The sequence below is a fragment of the Dermochelys coriacea genome, chromosome 11, assembly GCF_009764565.3.
Source record: "Dermochelys coriacea isolate rDerCor1 chromosome 11, rDerCor1.pri.v4, whole genome shotgun sequence".
Classification (NCBI taxonomy): Eukaryota; Metazoa; Chordata; order Testudines; family Dermochelyidae; genus Dermochelys; species Dermochelys coriacea.
In genome coordinates, this window is record NC_050078.2 from 62,088,157 (window position 1) to 62,109,456 (window position 21,300).

A 21,300-nucleotide genomic window follows, 5' to 3' on the forward strand; every position below is an offset into this window, starting at 1 on the left:
GAAGTACCAATCAAACTGCAATATCATCTGAGCTGCAAGTATTAACCAAGGAATGATTTGTGAAATAATTTACGGAAAACCAAACTGCTTCATTGAAAACGTTTCATCAAGGCTTCCTTTCTCTCTACCCAAGAAGTGGTTACAACCCACAGGGAACCTATGGGCAAACAGAATTTCCCATTATTCCCAAGTCAAGGTACCTTTAGGGGCTTTACCTTTTCTAGGCCTCTAAGGTGAATAACTGAACACCCTAATTTTTTTCTGACAGAATTTCAGATCAACATTGTATACACCTATAAAAACAATGGGTATTTTCATTTAGTGTTACCTGGGTTTTGTCATTCTCCTTCTCTTATTATTCCAATAAAACCTAGGGGAGGGGAAAAAGACAATTCCTTAAAACCACTCTCCTTGTCTTGTGCAGCAACAAAGGATGTCACAAGGGCAGAGCTGCCAAGTCACTGACCCTTCTTATAGAAACTATTGTTGCAAAGAAAAAGATTTCAAAGGTTGGCAGCTTTAGGGACATAGAAGGTCAAAAGTGAGACAAGGCAGAGTAAAAGACTAAACTCAAGGTTCCACGACAACCTGCCTAACAAAGGATTTGGTAAGGAGGGGTAACTTAGGGACTTTGTCCAAGGAGAATATTAAGGGCAAAAATTTTGCTTCCAGATGCACTCAATTCTCTCAATGATGCATCTGATGAAGTATGCTGTAGTTCACAAAAGCTTATGCTCTAATAAATTTGTTAGTCTCTAAGGTGCCACAAGTACTCCTTTTCTTTTTGCGAATACAGACTAACACGGCTGCTACTCTGAAACCTTTCCCTTTTAGTTCAACTAGTTAGGGCAGTCAGTACAGTAGTGGTTGTTTAAAACTGTCCTTTCCATCAAGGAATCTCTGAAAGCTGTGTGCTCCAGCCTTTTCCCTCAAGTGCAATTGGACAGAAGGACAGGATTTAGGGGTTGGTTTGTTTCTTTTCTCCAGAAAACTGTTTCCACCTGGTTTGTAACAGAAAAAGTTCCAAAGTTTTACTTGTATGTGTAACAGGGCCAGATGGGAGAGGAGTTTAAGATTTTCATGACTGGCCAAAAAGGCACTGAAATTTGATGAACCCTTTAAGGGTTCATCATCTGAGGTCTTCTGGCTGACAACCCACTCTGTAATGGCTACAAGCTTGATTCAGCCATGTCCAGAAGTATAGCCAGAGTAATCACCTCATTAAGAGATGCTAAGATGGCCCAAGTCATGAAAATAAATGCTAAATCACACAGGACATAAGCCTTTTGGAAGGACAGAGGCAGTTCTTTTTGAAAGTGCCTGGAACTCTCCCAGCCGTCACTGGATAGTGAGCCACCAAATGAAAAATGACAAGTTTTGCAGGAGCTCTGCACATTTCTTTTCTGGGGGGGGAAATCATGACTGTCTTTTTCAGATGTGAGGATGAATTTAATCAAGCACAGACTACTGTGGCGTTTATTTTGGGGGTGCTTAGGCATTACCCATAGGAACATGTGTCAGTAGATGGATGGAGAACCGCATCTGTTTTTTCTTTCTCAACAAATCAGAAGACGTTCCCTTGAGCTAATGAATTTAGTTCTAAAGAGTTAATTAATGATTCTTCAGAAATAAGGCAAGCTCTCTAACAGAGGAGTCAGGCACTTCTTCAGGGTAGTGAGATAAAACAGATCAGACAAAAAGTGTAGTATAAAACAAAGCATTCTTGTTAAACGGATTGGAAGTAGCTGTTACTACTACCACCCCAAAGAAAGGAAATAGGATTTGGCTCACATACTCATCTCAAATAACTAACAGACCCTTGTTACCTTCCTCAAAAGAGAGCATTCTTATCAATTTATCTGGGCAGAGAAACAATAGACAAATTCTTATGAGAAGCAGTCAGTCTCCTCATGTTAAAAAGGGGAATGGTTTACAAGGCCAGCTCATACTCACATCTATGATGGCTTTCAGGTTTCTCAGACTTGCAATCAATGGTTCAGAGTTGTGAAAGCAGTCAAGACAAACAAACCCAGTAATCATGGATTAGAGTAATCTGCCACACACACTTATGCACACAAAAAAGCAATTTCCTCCCCACCTCTTCTATCTACCTTTCCATCTGTTGTGATTAACCCTTTTTTCTATTAAGAAAAAAAGATCTAAATCATCAAGGAGCAGTAGACTGCTTGTTACTCACTCCATAGCAAGAACTAGAAAATCCAGGAAAGACAGACGGCAGGATTGTGTCGTCTTTGCCAAAACTTTTGGTGCAATCTGGCTGATGCTTCAGCATATCATTTGCAAGATAAAATTGACTGAGACAAGAGTCTCAAACTGTTGAGTCAGCGGCAGAAAATACATTGCACTAAAAAAAAGATCCGATGAAAGTGAGCTGTAGCTCACGAAAGCTTATGCTCTAATAAATTTGTTAGTCTCTAAGGTGCCACAAGTACTCCTTTTCTTTTTGCGAATACAGACTAACATGGCTGCTACTCTGAAACATTGCACTAAAAAGTTTACATACAAATCTTGGATCTAAGTTATTCCTATACAATGCGCATCTACCAAAAAAAATTCAGTTTACATACCACCTTTGTATACCCAGACTGAACTAGATCCATAGGTGCTATTTACATAGAGCTATGCAGAAACACACAGAGAAAGGAACAGAACAGTTCTGTTTTTAACATCCTATTTCAGTGCTTTTGTGGCTAATCATAGGATAACTCACTGTGCATAAAGCAATGCCATGCATTAAGTTGATGATTTTTAAAGTGTTTTGGGGGGGAAAAAAGGATAAAGTAGTCTTCAATGAAAGTGAACATAAAAATTCAGTATCTTTAAAAAGTTTTTTTTGAAGGTCTGAAACATCTGACTACAAAAAAGTATTTACTGGATTAATAAATTATTTCATGAGTCAGACTGACAGGTTTTATTATTTTTTTTAAAATGATAGGCTCAGATTCAGTACCTTATTGGCACCTGTTTCACTGAAAAAACTGACCTCAAACTCTGCACATACACACTTCTGAAGCTTCACTCAGGTACAAGGCAGCCAGGAGAGAACAGGCAATGATAACTACACTCATTTTAACTTCCATGTATAGGGAAACTTCTTCCCAAAAAGTTTCACCTTTGCTCAGGATGGTATTAGGTTTCTATCCCTCTCCAAAGGTCCAAAACTAAAACTTAACGAAACCTCATTATACTAAAGAAATATAGAGCAAATTAAATGCAAGAACAGTAATACACTGAATAAATGATAGGAGAAGATTGGCTCCAACTCCCAAATCTACCTCAATTGCTTTGCAAACAGTTAGAAGAGCACTTAAGTGAAAACTACAGCTCAAAAAAAAAAAAAAAAAAACCTTGCTTTTTTTTTTTTTGTTTAACCCATACAGGCACAGCTCCAGTTAAGAGGACACTGATGGGAGTACTGATTATATAAATAAAATCAATATGAGCTGTTCATTATTTTCTAAGCATTCTATATAAATATTAAGTACAAACGTGGCCTTGAGAAGTTCATGATCTTCAGCCCAAGCTACAGCATTCAGCCTTTACAATAGATAAACCTATTTCTGCCTCATACTTAAAGTCGGAAGAGTCATTCTTTAGCTTCAGCTGGAGTGAAATATAGCATAGCATTCAAACTGGGTTAATTATCTATAAAAATAAGCCCTATTTGGTCCTGTTATCTCCTCTGAATAGAGGGAAAACTAAAAAGTGTATCAGTACAGCAAACTTCTGAATGACTATCAGGTTATTAGTAGTAGTTTCTAATGTCATCAAAACATCATGAGTAATCCTTTCTTATTGAAGCCCTCTGATTCATTAGGGCATTCTTCCATATGTATCATGCCGGTATAAGTATGACTCTATTTTGGCTATCCAATCATCATTTCTAGTTCTGCAAATGATGCAGCATTTAAGATCCCTGAAAGAAAAATTCTTACAATGGCACAATGGGATGTAAACATGAAATTTCAAAGGCACTTGCCATGTATATATTGAATCCTCTTTTTCTTGCCTATTCTTAAAAAAAAAAAAATCATTTATTTATTTATTTTTTGCCTACGAGCTAGCAGCAGAATGATTTGTCATGAGATGAAGATTACTTCAAACTGGAATACTTTATGAAGACTGAGGGAGAATTCAGGCCTAAAGAAAAATAACCCATATATGAAAACAGCAAGAACTTCAAGCACATATGCTGAATAATCTCTTACTACTGAGCATTTGAATTTATCATATAAATTGCAATGTACTATATTGTGTTATGCTGTAAAATCTATAATGAATTATCTAAATTATGCACGTTATTTCTCTTTCTTTATAAAAACCAAAATAATTCATAGCATAGTGTAAGTTTTCCCCCAGTTTTTTTGGAATTGAGTAGTAACACAAAGGATATGTCTTTGGACAATGTCATCTTAAAGGGTATACCAATCTGACTAGTTTTAAATATATTAACATTATCAGCAAAGAGAATGAAAAGGCTCTTTATGAAGGAGATGACCAAATCCATCATGCCACCACTAATCTCCCCACAAATACTTTTCAAAAACTCTGGTTTAAAATAGTTATAAGTGCATCTCCAGAGAACGTACTGGAATTCATGAACATTTAACCTAGTAACTTTTTAATCTTAAAAATACAGAAAATGTTAAGCTGTGAATAGATAGGGTGATGGGAAGACCCTCAAAAAAAAGCCTTACCCTTGGTTGAAAGAGAACCAACAACGTCAATGTATCTAAGAAAAAGCTAACCCTCACTCACCATATACCACTTTGAATATGCATGGCCATAAGCCCCATTAGGGTAGGACTGAAAGAGAGGGGTAAAACAAAGTTTAAGTAAATAAATAAATATATTTATTTATATATTGAAATAATGAGACTCTACCTCAGTAATCGGTTGGCCTTGCTGTGTCAAATCCAGTTCCTGAGGTCTTGTCATTTTATCAATATCCAAGGAGTCCATGCTGGATGCTGCAGAGGTTATGCTGGAACGGGATGAGTTACTGATGGAGCGCACTTCAGTATCACTCACTGTGCCAGCTGATGCTGTCCTTCTGTGCTGAGCAGTAACTACAGGTTTAGCATCTTCCATTACAGATTGCTGGGCTGCTTCATCCATGCTCAAAGAAGCCTTCTCTAACTGGGCAGTGATGTCCTCCAAGGAAAAGTTGGCATTTGAAGGCTTAGTTACCCTACCAGATGAAGAGGACGATCCTTTTATACTGCTTTGTTTAGAGGAAAGTCGACCAGCAGGTGGTTTCTGAGCTACTTTTGTTTCTGTGGCTAGACGTTTCATTGCAGCACTGTTTGCTGACTGTGACCCAATGCTGCTAAGCTCCTGCTCTATAGAACAAAGATCAGCCATGAGGGCATCCAGATCCACAGTATCCCCCTGATTCAGGGCTTCTGCAAGGAACAACAGGCATTAGCTTCCTCATGATTAACCCATTTCTCAATCATGTTCTCCAAGTAGTGCCACTTTGCAATGGACAAAGTAGAAACAATACAGTAAATTTCACCATTCTGAATCTACAACACTCAAAATAAAAAGTAGTAGTTAAAATTTAATTTAATTTCAGAGATACATTTGCCTCATGAGTGTCAGTAATGGAAGCCTATGATATCAGTGAATTTCTTTCAAATTTACAGAAATGCTTAATGAGCAACTGTCCGGTTAAAAACCCTGGTTTGACATTTTTGAAGCAATGCAGAGGTGATCCCTACGCATTTTTCATTAATTTTATTAGAAGATATGTGGCAAAACCTCCCACCCTGCTTTGAAAACCAAAACCCATTTTTTTTAATGCAATTTTCCCATACTACTGCAGAGTCATAGATAATGAAAAACTGACAAAGCTTTTTTGTTTAACCTAAATATTGGACCTAATTACTACATTTGCCCTTTCATATGCCATCTTATTTAGAATTTTTTTCCCCTTTCCATCCAATGTGGCTTAAGGAACAAACTTATCAATTTACTCTTTTATTAAAAATATCATCAGAGTAATTGTTCTTTACAAATAAGTAGATTCTGATAGACATCCAGTTTGGGACACTAAGAATTCTGTGTCAACATAAACAGGATAATAACCAAACTAGAAAATGATGCTCTAGTATGTCTGGATGCTATGTTTTAATGCTGTAGGATTTTAGCATTTTGTAAAATGGCTGCTTTCTGATAAAACAAATATTCATTCAATGTTAGAAAAAAAATTGAGGATCTCAAAAAATTCTGTTTACCATTCAAATTGTACATGGAGAAGCGATAGGAGAAATTGGCAATATTGGTTTCTTGGCGAAGAGGGGATTTCTTTACTGGCTCCATGGGCTTGTCTGTATCCAAACTCTAAAAAAATAAATAAACAAAAACAAACTGAGAAGAGAAAAGAAGCTAAAATAAAGTTTGCATTTAATATAACAGGAGCTGGTGGTCAAACAATATTACAAATATGGTTGAAAGCTTATTTTCAGTGGGAGAAATGTAATCTAAAAAAATAAGTTCTCTTTTGTAGGATCTGCACTAGAAAAATATTTAGTTACCATGTTACTGAGACTAACGTCAACTGTCCAACTAGGAGAGATGTTAAAAATACATTCATTCTGCCACTATAGAACTGAAAAGAAGGAAAATATATTCTTAAATTTGTTTTTCAATAGTATTGTTCTACACCTCACCATTTTGAAAGAATTACTTTACTGAGATTTTCTACAGTTACCTGGATCAGTTTGACTATCAACGCAATTCAGAAAAAAACAACATCTCAGAAGCAAGAGAAAGAGGACATTTTAAAGTAAATTTGCCTAAATTATCAAATTATCTTTACTAATATGGACTATTATTTTTAAATATATTAGTTATAAAAGTGAGCTTCATTACATCTTATAAGAAAAGATCACATTGTGCATATGTTATCCCTTATGGCTTTAAAAAAACATGTTGATATGTAACAGAATACTTTAGCAACGGTTATTTGGCTAGGTATATTAGACAGTGCTGTATGAATATGAATATTACCATGAAAATAAAAATGCTTAATATATTTAATTTGTTTGTAAATTCATGTTCTGCTGTTTTTGTAATTAAAAAGTCATAGAAAAGTAGGGCTGGAAGAGACCTCGAGAAGTCATCAAGTCCAGCCCCCTGCAATTAGGCACGACCAAGTAAACCTAAACCATCCCGACAGGTATCTGTCCAATTTGTTTTTAAAAGCTTCTAATGATGGGGACTCCATGACCGCCTTTTTAAGCTTATTCCAGAGCTTAACTACCTTTATAGCTAGAAAGTTTTTCCTAATATCTAACCTAAATCTCCCTTGCTGCAGATTTAGCCCATTACATCTTGTCCTACCTTCAGTGGACATGAAGACTAATTGATCACCATCCTCTTTATAACAACCCATAACTTACTATTACTGTCAGGTCGCCCCTCAATCTTCTTTTCTCAATACTAAACATGCCCAGTTTTTTCAACCTTTCCTCAGAGGTCAGGTTTTGTAAACTTTTTATCATTTTTGTTGCTCTCTGCTGGACTCTTTCCAATTTGTCCAAATCCTTCCTAAACTGTGGTGCCCAGAATTGGACACAGTAGGCCAGCTGGGGCCTCACCAGTGCCAAGTACAGCGGGACAATTATCTTGTGTCTTGTATACAACATGCCTGTTAATACACCCCAGAATCATATTAGCCTTTTTTGCAGCTGTAGTACATTGACAGCTCATATTCAGTTTGTGATCCCTTTGTGATCCACTATAACCCCCAGATCCTTTTCAGAAGTACTGCCACCTAGCTAGTTATTCCCCATTGTGTAGCTGTGCATTTGATTTTTCCTTCCCAAGTGAAGTACTTTGCACTTGTCTTTATTGAATTTCATCTTGTTAATTTCAGACGACTTCTCCAATTTGTCAAGGTCATTTTGAATTTTAAACCTGTTCTCCAAAATGCTTGCAACCCCACCCAGCTTGGAGTTATATGCAAATTTTATAGCATACTCTCTACTCTATTATCCAAGTCATTAATGAAAATACCTAATAGTACTGGACCCAGGACTGACCCCCCCCATAGCACCCCACTAGATATTCCTTCTCAATTTGACAGCAAGCCATTGATAACTACTTTTTGAGTATGGTCTTTCAACCAGTTGTGAGCCCACCTTATAGTAATTTCATCTAGACCACATTTCCCTAGTTTGCTTATGAGAATGTCATGCAGACTGTGTCAAAAGTCTTACTAAAATCAAAGAATATCACATCTCACTCTCCAGCCCCAACTTCCAGGAGTCATTCCTCTGCACCAGGCCAGGATTAGGGTTGCAGTACAAGGGTAGAGAGTGCTGCTGCAGGTAGTTGGTGCCCAATCGACAGTTTAGAACAGTGCACACAATGAAACAGGAGGCTAAATCTGCCCGTTTCAGAATGAGACTGTCTACATCAGGGGTCTCAGACAAATGGCTTGTGGAGTTGTTTCCTGCAGCCTGCCAAAGCTCCCCTCACTTCCCGCCTCTGCCGCCCCGAGCGTGCCACGTCCCTGCTCCTCCGCCTACCTCCCAGCACTTCCTGCTGCCAAACAGCCGTTTGGCAGCACTTAGGACTTTCCAGGAGATAGGGAGGGGGAGCGGGAATGCGGCGCACTCAGGGAGGAGGCGGAGAAGAGGCAGGGCCAGGGAGGGGATTTGGGGAAGGGGTGTGAATAAAGGGCAGGGAGGGGATGGAGTTGGGGCAGGGACTTTGGGGGAAGGGGTTGGAATGGGGGCAGGGCAGGAGTGGGGTCTCATGGAAGGGGTGGAGTGGGGGGCAGGGACAGGTTTTTGTATCTTTTTATGAAAAAGCATCAGTGATGTGGCACTCGGGCCAATGTACTAGTCCTCATGTGGCCCTCGGGCCAATGTACTAGTCCTCATGTGGCCCTCGTGGTGATTTGAGTTTGAGATCCCTGGTCTACATGGAGAGTTACAATTATATTGTTATAGTTATATCTGTTGTGACGCTCTGTACCTCGGGGGAACACCCAGCACCCCCATGTTCATCCTTGTAAAATGATTGTGTGGTATCCAATGCAAAGTTTTTTATGTTGGGTGTCTTCGGAAGGCTCGTGATGCACTGAACATTGTTGTTTTAGTAATCATTGTAACAGTAGTGTTATAGGTTGTAATTTCATTTATAAAGTTATGAGGCTGAAAATGTGCCCTCGTGGCTTAAAGCAAGCCCAGGTAAAAACTCCCCAAGAGCAGAGAGCCAGTTCACACCTCATCAGGGCATGCATGACACCAAACCCAGCCCAGCTTCACAGGAACAAAGGACACTGGCCTAGACAACAAAAAAGGATCTGTTGGACTCCCGAGTAAGTCACCTCCCTTCCTTTATTCAATTTGGGACTGCTATGAGGCAATGCTCACCTGACTCTGAAGGGGGCGGGGAAGTCAGGAGGAAAGAAAGAACATGATAAAAGAGAGAGACTTTGCCATGCTCTTCCTCTCTCTTCCACCTACATTTACAGAAACCATACCAAGCGACTGAAACGCTGATCAAAGGGGAGAGCCTCGCTGAAGGGCAACCAGCCAGCCTATGGTGAGAAGTATCTAAGTTTGTAAGGGCACTGAAAGTGTTAAGATCAGCTTAGAATGCGTTTTACTTTTGTTTCATTTGACCAAATCCAACTTATTATGCTTTGACTTATAAATTACTTAAAATCTGTTTATTCTACCTGAAGCAATGCGTTTGGTTTAAAGCATGTCAGAGACTCCCCTTAGGATTATAACCCTGGTGCATATCAATTTCTTTGTTAAACTGACAAACTCATATAAGCTTGCAGTGTCCAGTGGGCATAACTGGACACTGCAAGACGGAGCTTCCTAGGATTGTGACTGGGACTGGAGATATTGGCCATTGTCGTTGGGTTGCACAATCCAAGCAGCAGCTTACATGTCAGAGGCTGTGCGTGAACAGTCCAGGAGTGGGGGTTCTCACAGCAGAGCAGGGTAAGGCTGGCTCCCAGAGTCAAGGATTGGAGTGGCCTGGCAGATCACCAGTCCAGAGAACACCACGGGAACATCACATCTGTATACTGGTATAACTTAAAAGAAATCTCCCATGTAGACAGGCCCAAGTCTCCTAAAAGTGAAGCTTCATAGGAAGAAGTAAGTTTTATCTACTACCAGAGGTTTTATTTTAAATTTGTGTTTCGGGATCTAGAGGTGGGGTAGGAGCTAACAGAAAGAGATTCCCAAACTCTAGGGAAGGGAAATTTAATTCCTGAATGCTTTTCAGCTTCCAAGGTAGCCATGTACCATTGTTAATTAGTTTAGCCGTTGAACCTCACACACAGAAAAAAGAATTTTACTTCTCTGTTTCTTATCTTCTTTCAAACTCATTTTTGAACTGTGTGATTTACATCTTTTTTCTTCCTCACCCAACACCATTCATTCTGTCAGAACCCCCCCCTTCCCCCACATTTTGTTTCAGTCTTTGCCCTCAATTGGGCTTGAAAAATCCAAGTGATAAAGGTGAATTTGGGCGCCTTAAATCATCAATTTCTGCAGATTTAAGTTTTCTCTTTAGGGAGAAAAAAATCATGGCTATTTCTTAGAACTGGGAAGACAACCATTCAAATGTAAACAGAATGTAAATCAGTGATGTACCACTGTCTTCCTCAGGCTGCAAACAGATGGCTCTAGTGCATCTACAGATACCCAGAGATTTCCCAAGCAGCACCTGAGTGAAAATGTGCCTATTTAGAATCTAATAGGCAACACTAAAACTGTCAAGAATCATGTGAGTTTACACATTGCTGCTACTGGATACAGTTATGATCATCAGTAAAGATAGGAACTGGAGTTATTTGTGGGTGATGAGGACCAATATGGAAACTGAGAAGGGTAGGGGAGGCTTAATTCCTCAGACTGAACCTATAGTCGCTGGCCTATAGTTTAGACCTCTTGATAAAGTCTCATCTGCTTATTAAAAAATTTCGGTCAGGAGTACATACATTATGTAAAGTACAGAAATCAAGAGTTATCAAATTACTTTGTGTCCCGTGAACATTTATATAGATAGGTTCTAGGGACAGCAGCAGAACAAGCCTTTGGAAGGTGAATTGGTGAGTTTTGCTGGTTGGCTATAGCAAATCAAGAGAAAATCTTGAATGGAACCAATATACAAAATAAGATACTCCTTAAACACCCTGGCCCCAGAAAGCAGGATGTACTGATGCTAACCACTAATGCAAAATGAATTAGTGCTAAATGGTATAAGGTATTGGCCACAAGTGCTACAGGGTTTAAGACTAAATTTTTCAGAGTAGCAGCCATGTTAGTCTGTATCTGCAAAAAGAAAAGGAGTACTTGTGGCACCTTAGAGACTAACAAATTTATTAGAGCATAAGCTTTCGTGAGCTACAGCTCATTTGGGGGGTAGGGAATATGGAGGGTACAGTGAATTAAAAAGATCTCTTGGGCACCATAAAGTTTAAACATATCCTTTAAAAAAAAATTTCTATCTGGAAAAAAAAATCTTACTTTGTGGTCCAATAAATATCCAGTGAACCTGGGAAAGAAAAATTCAGAGAAGACAGACCTGTTTTTCCATTGCTCCAATAGTCCAGCTGGAATAGAGCAATGAATGCACTAGGAATGTGTGCAGTGAGATGTGCTGGATTTCTTGCAAGCTCTAATTATGCTCATGCCAAATCTTAACTGTGACCTCAGCCACGTTAAGGGACAATAATTTTCAAGTAAATGGACTGTGTGACAGATATGTCAATCTGTTGATATAGATATAGAGCTATCACTTAAGGTTTTGCATGAGAGCACAAGTCTGATGAAGCTGGGATACATATTACTTTTCAGTAACTGTGGGAGATGGAAGTGAAAACCTTATGAAGCGATGGAATTTATTGGCAACAGCATTGTGAGCAGTATGAAGGTGGCAAAAACCACAGGACACTTTTTCCTTAACTATTTATTTCCAGAATTTTGAGATTTTGCCTGGGTGGGGTAGGACCTGATGCAAACTTAACTGTCAGTAAATGTAATTTTTGTCCACTAATAATACGCCAATAAACTCCAAGAGGTTGTGTGTACATTATGAAGGTAATGGTGCATTACGAAGCAAAGTGAGTTACAGGGATTGAAGGCTAAAAATCTGTTTTGAAACTCCCTCTCTTGCAAATGTCATTGTTGAAGCATACAATTATTAATGCAGCCAATGGCTTCGCAAAAGATTCCTACCTAGTTAACATAACTTAGATTTGTAAACACAAGATTGTGAAATAAATTTGCCACTAAAATAGTTTTCTGTTCATCTAGGAATGAAGATTTTTCTATGGCTCTTTATCCATAGGCTCAGAATTAAGAAAAATTGTTCCTTAAACAAAATGATGCAATATACAACAAGAAATTATTTATTCTATTTATAGGTAATATCTATCCATAAAAATATTATCCCCACTAACTAAAAAGATATTAAAGGACGGGTGCACTTGAGCGTCCTTTCCACAGAAAAACAGTTACTTACTCTACAGTAAGTAAGTATCGTTCTTTCAGATGTTGTAGTCAGTGTGAATCCCACTGTAGGTACGCATGTGCCTCATACACATGAGATCAGTGTCTTTTGAATAGCAATATCCACCAGGGCCTTGTATACACCCTGAGCTGCCTAATGCTCCAATATGAGGGCATTAAAGGCAGCGCAACTGAGACCTTCTCTTGGTTCCCCTCCACTCTGAAGTCTATAATAGTTGAAAACTTCAAAATGCAGGGACAGAGGGCAGGTCACAGGGTCCAAATGACAAGAAAGAACCCAGTTACCAAAGGTAAGTAAAAGTTTTTTCTTTGAGTAAGTGTCAGTGTGGATCCCACTGGTAAGCAGTATCCCCTGGGGATCATGAGATTAACTGATTTAGCTGAAATCCTTCTAACAGTGATTGAAGAAATGCTTTCTTAAACTTGGCCTCAGACTTGACCGCTAAGTCAAAGAGATGTTTAAGAGGTCAATAGGTTACTCTGCAATGCAGCTTTGTAGATTTCTGATATCGACACATTCTTAAAGTAGGAGGAGGAGGAGGACGCTCAAGATCTGGTTGGTATAGGCCTTAATGTTCAGTGGGAGAGGTGCACCAGGCAGCTGGCAACACAATAATACTCAGTTATTCATTTTGTTATTTTCTGACAAGATGGCCTGACTTTTAGGATGCTAAGCTATAGACAGAAATAGATAGGAAGACAGTCTGAACGGTTTGGTCCTGTCAATGTAATGAAGTCCTGGACACATTATCCCTATGAAATGTTATATAGGGAGCTTCTGACAGACACCTGAACCTCATTCACTCTTCTGGTTCAAGTGATAGCCATTGGAAAGACCATCTTCAGAGGAAAGTGATGCAAGGAGCATTCTAAAAGAGGTTCAAACCGAGACTCCAGCAATCTGCGGAGGGCTATGTTGAGATTCCAGGCAGGAGTATGGTCTCTGACTGATGGGAAAGAATGTAATAGTGCTCTGAGAAACTTCAGTTCCCATCTGGTGAGAAAATAAACACGCAAGAGTGGCCATATTGGATCAGAGCAATGGCCCAGCTAACCTGGTATCCTCCCTTCTGAGAGCAGCCAGTACCAGATACTTCAGAGGAAATAAACAGAACAGAAAAACTAGTAAATGATCCATCCCCTATCCTCCAAACCCAGTTTCTGGAGGTCAGATGTTTAGGGACATCTAGAGCATGGGGATGTGTCCCTCACCATCTTGGTTAATAGCCACTGTTGGACCTATCCTCCATAAACATTTCTAATTTTTTTTTAAACCCAGTTATACTTTTGGCCTTCACAACATCCCCGGCAAAGAGTTTCACAGGTTGACTGTGTGTTTTGTGAAGAAGTACTTCCTTTTGTTTGTTTTAAACCTACTGCCTATTAATTTCATTGGGTGACCCCTGGTTCTTGTGTTATTTACCTCTTCACATAACACTTCTCTATTCACTTTCTCCTCACCATTCATGATTTTATAAACCTTTGTCATAATTCCCCTTAGTCGACTCTTTTCTAAGATGAACAGTTCCAGCCTTTTTAATCTCTCCTCATATGGAAACAGTACCATACCCCTAATCATTTTTATTGCCCTTCTCTGTACCTTTTCCAATTCTCATTTTGGGATGGGGTTACCAGAACTATACACACTATTCAAGGTGTGGGCATATCATAGATTTAGATTGTTGCATTATGACATTTTCCATCATCTTATCTTTCACTTTCCTAATGGTTCCTAACATTGTTAGTTTTTCTTTTTTTTTTTTTTTTTTTTTTTTTGACTGCTGCTGCACATTTTCGGAGAACAACTCATGATGACCCCAGGATCTCCTTCTGGAGTGGAAACAGCTAATTTAGATGACATCATTTTGCATGTACAGTTGGGATTATTTTTTCCCATGTGAACTACTTTATACTATCAAAGCTGAATTTCATCTGCCATTTTGTGGTCCAGTCACCCAGTTTTGTGAGATCCCTTTGTAACTCTTCGCAGTCAATTTTGGACTTAACTATCATGGGTAATTTAGTAGCATCTGCAAACTTTGCCACCTCACTGTTTACCTCGTTTTTCAGGTCATTTATAAAATATGTAGAACAGCACAAAGAAGACGGAGCACCACAGTACAGGGAGAGGGCAAGCTGAAATTGCTGTGAGGTGGACCTAGATAGAGATGAACAAAATGCCAACTTGTTTTAAGTAGTAGAGGATATTCAGTATCAATGCCTGGACTAAGTCCAGACCATATTTGGCTGCCCATACCGAAAACCTCTTCTATTTAGGTGAGTAAGTCTTTCTGGTCAATGTAGTCTTGCTCTGTATCCGGAATTCTTGGACCCCGAGGGAGCAGGCTCTTTCTGCAGTTTTCAATTAGCCCATAGCCATGCAATCAGGTGCAGTGACTGAATCACAGAGCATCTGGCAGTGGTGCTATGAGATCGATCCAAGCAACGTGAGAGCTGGACGGGGCAGCTGACTGAATATTTGTAGAAGGCCTGTCAACCAAACTGCCTCTGTCAGTCGGTAGTCATGAGGATGATCATGGCTGTGTCTTGTTACACAGTATCACACGGTCCCCAGTGAAGGAACATCTCATCTATGATGGATCGCAACAGTGACCACTCGTGAATGGTAACAGTCTCCTCAGATGTTTGCCAAGGTGTTGCTGACTCCTGGGAGGTGAAGAGCTAGCAGAGTTAACCATATCCAGAGCTTGATTGCCTATAGACAGCAGGGCGAAGAATGTGTACCTCTTAGTTTACATAGTGCACTGCAGACGTATTGTTTGTCAAGAGCTGCACTGTGGAGCTTTGAAGAATGGGTAGGAAGGATGTGCAGGCTAACATGACAGCTCTGAGCCCCAGGACACTGACGTGGGCCCCTTCTGGGGCCCATGTCCCTTGCATTTGTTGACGATGGGCACTCCAGGTGGGCACCCCAACTTATCCTTGATCTGTGATTAAAATCATTGTAGGGGAAGCAGAAGAGAATGGTAACCCTCCACGCATGTTTTTGGGTTCTTTCCACCACTTCGCTTCTGCAATGATGTGAGGTGTAACCACCGCCTTCTTGCTCATTTGTTGTTTATCTGGGGTATAGTTGAAGAGGCCTCAGGTGAAGTCTGGCAAGCAAAGTCAGAAATGTGCACAATGACATATAGCCCAGCAGTTCCAGACATCCCTGCACCTTTGTAGCTAGGTTTGATTCTATCTGAATTAATAAATATCAAATGCATCAACAAGAACCCTGACTTTGGGAAGGTACGCTCTCACTAACCAGGAGCTGATCAAGGCTCCTATGAACTCTATCAGCTGTGATGGGATAAGAGCCTATTTTTTTTTTGTAGTTCACCAGAAGGCCTAGCCAAGAGAACAGGGAGAGGGCATATGACAAACTTGCTGCTGTTTCCTGTTGAGATCTGTCCTTGTTCAGCCAATTGTCCAGATAAGGGTAATCACGAATGACCTTCCTTCTGAGGTGTATTGCTACTACCTCTAGGTACTTTGTGGAGACTGAATGATAATGATTGGGCCCCCCGTGAATCTTAGGTATTTCCTGTAGCCGGGTGGATGGCGATATGGAAGTATGCATCCCACAAGTTCAGAGGCAGACACCAGTCTTGAGTCTGAGGAGACAGGATGATGAAGGCAACCTTTACCACCATTCTGAATCTGAAGCAGCATGATGTATTTGTTCATACTTGTCAGGTCTAGGATAGGACAAAGATCCCCTTTTTTTATTCAGGATAAGGAAATGACAGGAACAAGAAGTCTCTTTCCCTATCCTCCGCATTTACCTCTTCTATGGCTCCTTGATGAAGTAACGAGGCCACTTCTGTCTGTAAAAGGCTCTCATGACTCACAAAGGAGAGTCCTTGAAAAGGAATAGGGAAGGGAGGTGGGTAGTGTTTAAGGAGTGGAAATGTATGGTCTTGGGCCCTTTGCACATTTGTTGGCTGTGACAGCTGTCCAGGCCTGATGGAAAGGGGTTCCCGAAGGTAAGGGCAGGCTGCAGATTGGGAGTGTCAAGAGTCACATGAGCTATCAAATCTGCCACCTCTGAAAGGGATCTGGGTTGCCTAAAGGGAGAGAGAAGCATCCCCTGGATCTCTTTCTTAGTGGGTAACTCTAGCTGTGGACTCTGAGAATAGGTCAGTGTCATCTGCCTCTTGGTACTTTTGAGGTTTCCTAGAAGAGGCCAGTGTGTAGATTCCCAGGAGCCACAGCGTGGCCCTTGAGTGAATGCGTTGCTTCTTCTGTTTGGAACACCAATACGAAGATTTCTCCACACAGCTGGTTGAACCACCAGTTTTAAAGTCTGTAAGTAGAATAAAGGGTTGGACACTCACTAGGTGCAGTCTTGCTGCAGCAGATGGTAAGAGAACTAAGGGGGGGTTGCAGCCACTCTGTCCTTTATGCCCTCGTACAGGAGCATAGAAAGACTCTGAGCACGTGTGCAGCCTCAACAGACACCGCTTTTCAAAAAAGTCTCCAATCTCATGCACATGAGGTGCATGTGCTCCCTATAATGGGATTCACATTGACACATTAAAAATTAATGTGTAACATTGGTGCCAATTACTTAATGAAATATTTGACCCTTGTATTCAAAAGCGTCCCTGACCTGTGTGAGTTTGTCCAGCTCCCCAAGCCATTGTCCAAACATCTTGTCCAGATCTTGGTCTTCCTTATCACTATCTTCTTCTGCACCATGATCAAGTTCTTCATCTGATAATTGCTCCATCTGAAACACAAAAGAAATATACCAGTCAATTTACACTCCGCATTTAAAAAGCGGGAACAAGGTCTCTTTGGAGGATTGCAATAAACTATTTGGGAACATTCTGCAGGACTGTAGTTTAAGAATCTTACTGAACGTCTATCTACAAATGTCATCACTACACTGGGAAATGCCATCACTGAACAAAATCATGGAAAAATTGTACTACTAAGTAGACATTTGAATCTCAGATATTTCTGAGAAGCTACTGAAACCTATGCAACTGGTAAACTTTTTTTTGAGTGTGATAGTATTAAGTCTGATAAATTTTCTACATTAAGTAAATGTAGTTTCTGTTTTTACTCTCACCAGGCTGAAACAAAGGCATATTAATATACAACAGAATCCATTCAGTAAACATGCTTAGATTAGAACCCCATGTAAAATGAACTGGAATAAATGTTCCGTCTCACTCCAGTGTATTTTAGTTGCCTTTTCCTCCTTTTAAGACCGACATTTCTTGCTACCATATTCTGGTTCAAAATGTCAACTGTAATCAACCTTGCATTTCAAAGGAACCATTACTATTTATTTGTTAACCACTGAGGTGCTTGGATTTGTAACAGACACGACCAGATTAGCAGCTACGCCAGTTTACACCAACTGAGCACCTGGCATACAATAGTAATGAAAGTCCCCTCCTCAAACAGTTTACAATGTAAAAAACAGATAAAGAGAATACAAAACTCACTGAGAAAACCCAGCAGGTAGGAATAACTTGGGGGATAATTTTTTTTATTATTATTGTTATTCTTAACTTGCTTCTTTTGGGCACTGCAAATCAAATGAGTATTTAGGAAAGATGCAAATCAAGAACGCATGGTAGCACAAAGAGTATCAGAGGCAGACTGGACAAAGGCAAAGATGGAAGCAGGATATGAAATCATCAGCTCTATTCTTCTCTGCCAAAAATGAGCAAAGGATGAAGTAGCATGAAGGAATTCCAGGTTCTGCTCTTGCCTTCTGATAAAAGTGAACGTATGAACTTCCAGAGAGCTCCTTCACAGCGGTCTCTGCTACTGTTGGTCAAGAACTGAGGTTTGAAAACAATCCCTTTTGAAGAGGAGGGAAGCTTTTCCCAAGTAGGTTCTCTTCTGTTATTTATAGCGATTTTTTATATGTAAAAATCACATCTTTTTTGCCAAGTCCTTCCACTGCTTCCTGCCATATCCATGCACATGACTGCCTGATCACTGCACTCCACCAAGTCACGTGAAAATCATTCATGCTCATGCAGGTGGCAAGGCAGGAGATACTTCATATTTTGACAGGTTTCAGAGTAGCAGCCGTGTTAGACCCACTTGATCACTGCATCTCCCAACTGGCCAACTTGAGCGTGGAATTGATTAAGGCAGTGCCATAAAGTCCACGGTTGATCTGCATCAGGTGGTAGGTGCTTGACCAGTAGGAGCTGGGTGCACAGGCCGTTCTCTACTCTTGTTTTCCATAACTGAACCCTTGTCTATTTGTGTGACAATGTCAGCGGTTTAATGGTGGCAAGAAAACTTTGGTGTGATGTCAGCTGATTCAGCATTGATGTTATATCATATAGCGATGTCCTGGATCTGTACAATGCTTTGTGTGTGCTACTGTACTAGCAACTTCCCTGCATATATCAGGAGGAACAATACCTGTGAGGATGTAGAGGCTGTTGACGTGAGTAAGCTTAAGACATCCTGTAATTTAGAGGCAGGCAGTGGTAAATACAGGTTCTAGCTTCTTCCATGAAAGGGATTCTGCCCACACTGCACAGGTCTATTCAGGAATGGAGTAGCAAAGTGCCATGGTGATGACTGCAGACTGGAGGGGTCTGCACCTTACTTTGATGTAACAAGCTTGCCAAGAATGTTGTGTCATATGCTAACCTGGGGTTTAGTTTTCTAAATGTGGGATCCAAAGGAGAGTGTGCGGTTGAGAGTAACACCTAGGTAAATGGGATTTACGGAATGAGTAAATTTTGTCCCAAGCCAGTTTAGGCCACGTTTGGCCTCAGTTTTTGAGATAGAATGAACTGACTTGCGTCTTTGCTGTAAAACATACCATCACGATAACAGAGTCCAGCACAGTTGCATTTCTTTCTGCTGTTATACAGATTCCAAAAAAGGAAAAAAGAAAATTTAACATAATTAGTACTACAGTATCTGGTTGAAATACTGTTCAAGATGGGGGATGCTGACTTAAGGCTAAGCCTGCTCCCACTGAAGTCAACAGGAGTTTAGCTGTTAATTTCAATGGGAACAATATTGTCTTATTATCGATTTCCTCCTCCTCTTACTTCAAGGCTATATCCCAGGGTTTTTTAATTTTGTTTTTAAGGTTAAAGACAGCTTACATCTCCTTATTTGGAGAAGTTGCTGACATTATCAGGAAGTGCAAAGATCTGGCTTAAAATTACTGAAATTATTTTACAACTTGCTGTTTGAAGACCTTACACCAGGGGTCGGCAACCTTTGGCAAGTGGCCCAGCAAGGTAATCCGCTGGTGGGCTATAAGACATTTTGTTTATGTTAACCATCCACAGGCACACACCCTCCCTCCCCCACAGCTCCCAGTGGCCGCGGTTTGCCTTCTCAGCCAATGGGAGCTGCTGAAAGCCATGCGCTGCAGGAATGTGCTGGCCACCACTTCCTGCAGCTACCATGGGCTGGGAGTGGTGAACTGCGGCCACTGGGAGCTGCACCTGAGGATGGTCAACATAAACAAAACGTCTCATGGCCCCAATGGTCCACGTGCCGAAGGTTGCCGACCCCTGCCTTAGACCACGTTTTTTCATACCACAAAGGCAACCATGTATTATCCACAAGAAATGGCATGCATCATTTGCAAACAGATGTGCTTCCAAAGCCTTCAAATAAGCAAAAACAACGTACTATCCAAGAGCAAATAGAAAAATAAGAACTTATTTTATACAAGTATATCAAAACATATATACATACACAAAGTGGAAATAGCATACAAATAATAAGCTTTAACATTCATTATTTTCAAAATCCTGAAAACCCCCCATAAAGGCAATGCTTTAATTATTAAAGTAATGAAATAGCTAAATAAGTGAGAACATAGTCTATACGTATTGGGGACCAATACACACTCAATTGCAAAGGTATGAAATAGTTTCACATGTGACCAGACATCCTCATACTTTTTCCCAAGCACTTCTATTAGACAGAGTAATTTTTTTCCCCATTAATGCAGTAGCACAGAGCTCAGTCAGTCTGTGTACGAGGGAGAAATTGCAGATTTCCATTTCTCAAAATAATCCTTTTGGCCACAACAGTTACTGCAATCCATTTCTTAATGTTAACTGGTAATTCATAAACACCTTTTTTTAAAAATGAAAAGGAAGCAGGTCAAAGCAATAATTTTTAAGTGTGGATCCTGGAAGTTAGGCTTCTAATTCCATATTTAGGCAACTGAAAAACAATAGACCACTTCTATTTAGAGGCACAGAGCAACTCCATCTGCTACTACATCAGTGGGAGCTCATCATATTTGAAAATCAGACCACTTCTTATTAAAGATTCTAAATATGGATTTAGAAACCTAACTTTAGATACCCAGATTTGAATAATTTTGGCCTTCATCAGCTGCTTAGCCATGGCAGCAGTTTACAAGCACAAAATTTCAATAGGCAATGATAGGTTTCAGAGTAGAAGCCATGTTAGTCTGTATTCGCAAAAAGAAAAGGCGTACTCATGGAACCTTAGAGACTAACAAATTTATTTGAGCATAAGCTTTCGTGAGCTACAGCTCACTTCATCGGATGCATTTCGTGGAAAATACAGTGGGGAGATTTATATACACACACACAGAGAACATGAAACAATGGGTTTTATCATACACACTGTAAGGAGAGTGATCACTTAAGATGAGCCATCACCAGCAGCGGGGGGTGGGGGGGAAGGAGGAAAACCTTTCATGGTGACAAGCAAGGTAGGCCATTTCCAGCAGTTAACAAGAACATCTGAGGAACAGTGGTGGTGGTGGTGGGGG

At 40.2% G+C, this 21,300-nt stretch overlaps 1 protein-coding gene across 8 annotated transcripts in view; it reads right to left on the bottom strand.

Annotated features, from left to right (window-relative positions):
* The window catches only part of RAPH1 (Ras association (RalGDS/AF-6) and pleckstrin homology domains 1), a 165,321-nt gene that overhangs the window by 71,486 nt on the left and 72,535 nt on the right, over positions 1–21,300 (bottom strand). For all 8 annotated transcript variants that reach the window (XM_043505620.1, XM_043505618.1, XM_038422595.2 and 5 more), the window contains 3 exons: positions 17,152–17,271; positions 6,261–6,366; positions 4,906–5,426 (listed from right to left, as the gene is read on the bottom strand). In XM_043505620.1, the coding sequence (XP_043361555.1) occupies positions 4,906–5,426; positions 6,261–6,366; positions 17,152–17,271 (747 nt within the window). The remainder of the gene's footprint in view (positions 1–4,905; positions 5,427–6,260; positions 6,367–17,151; positions 17,272–21,300) is intronic.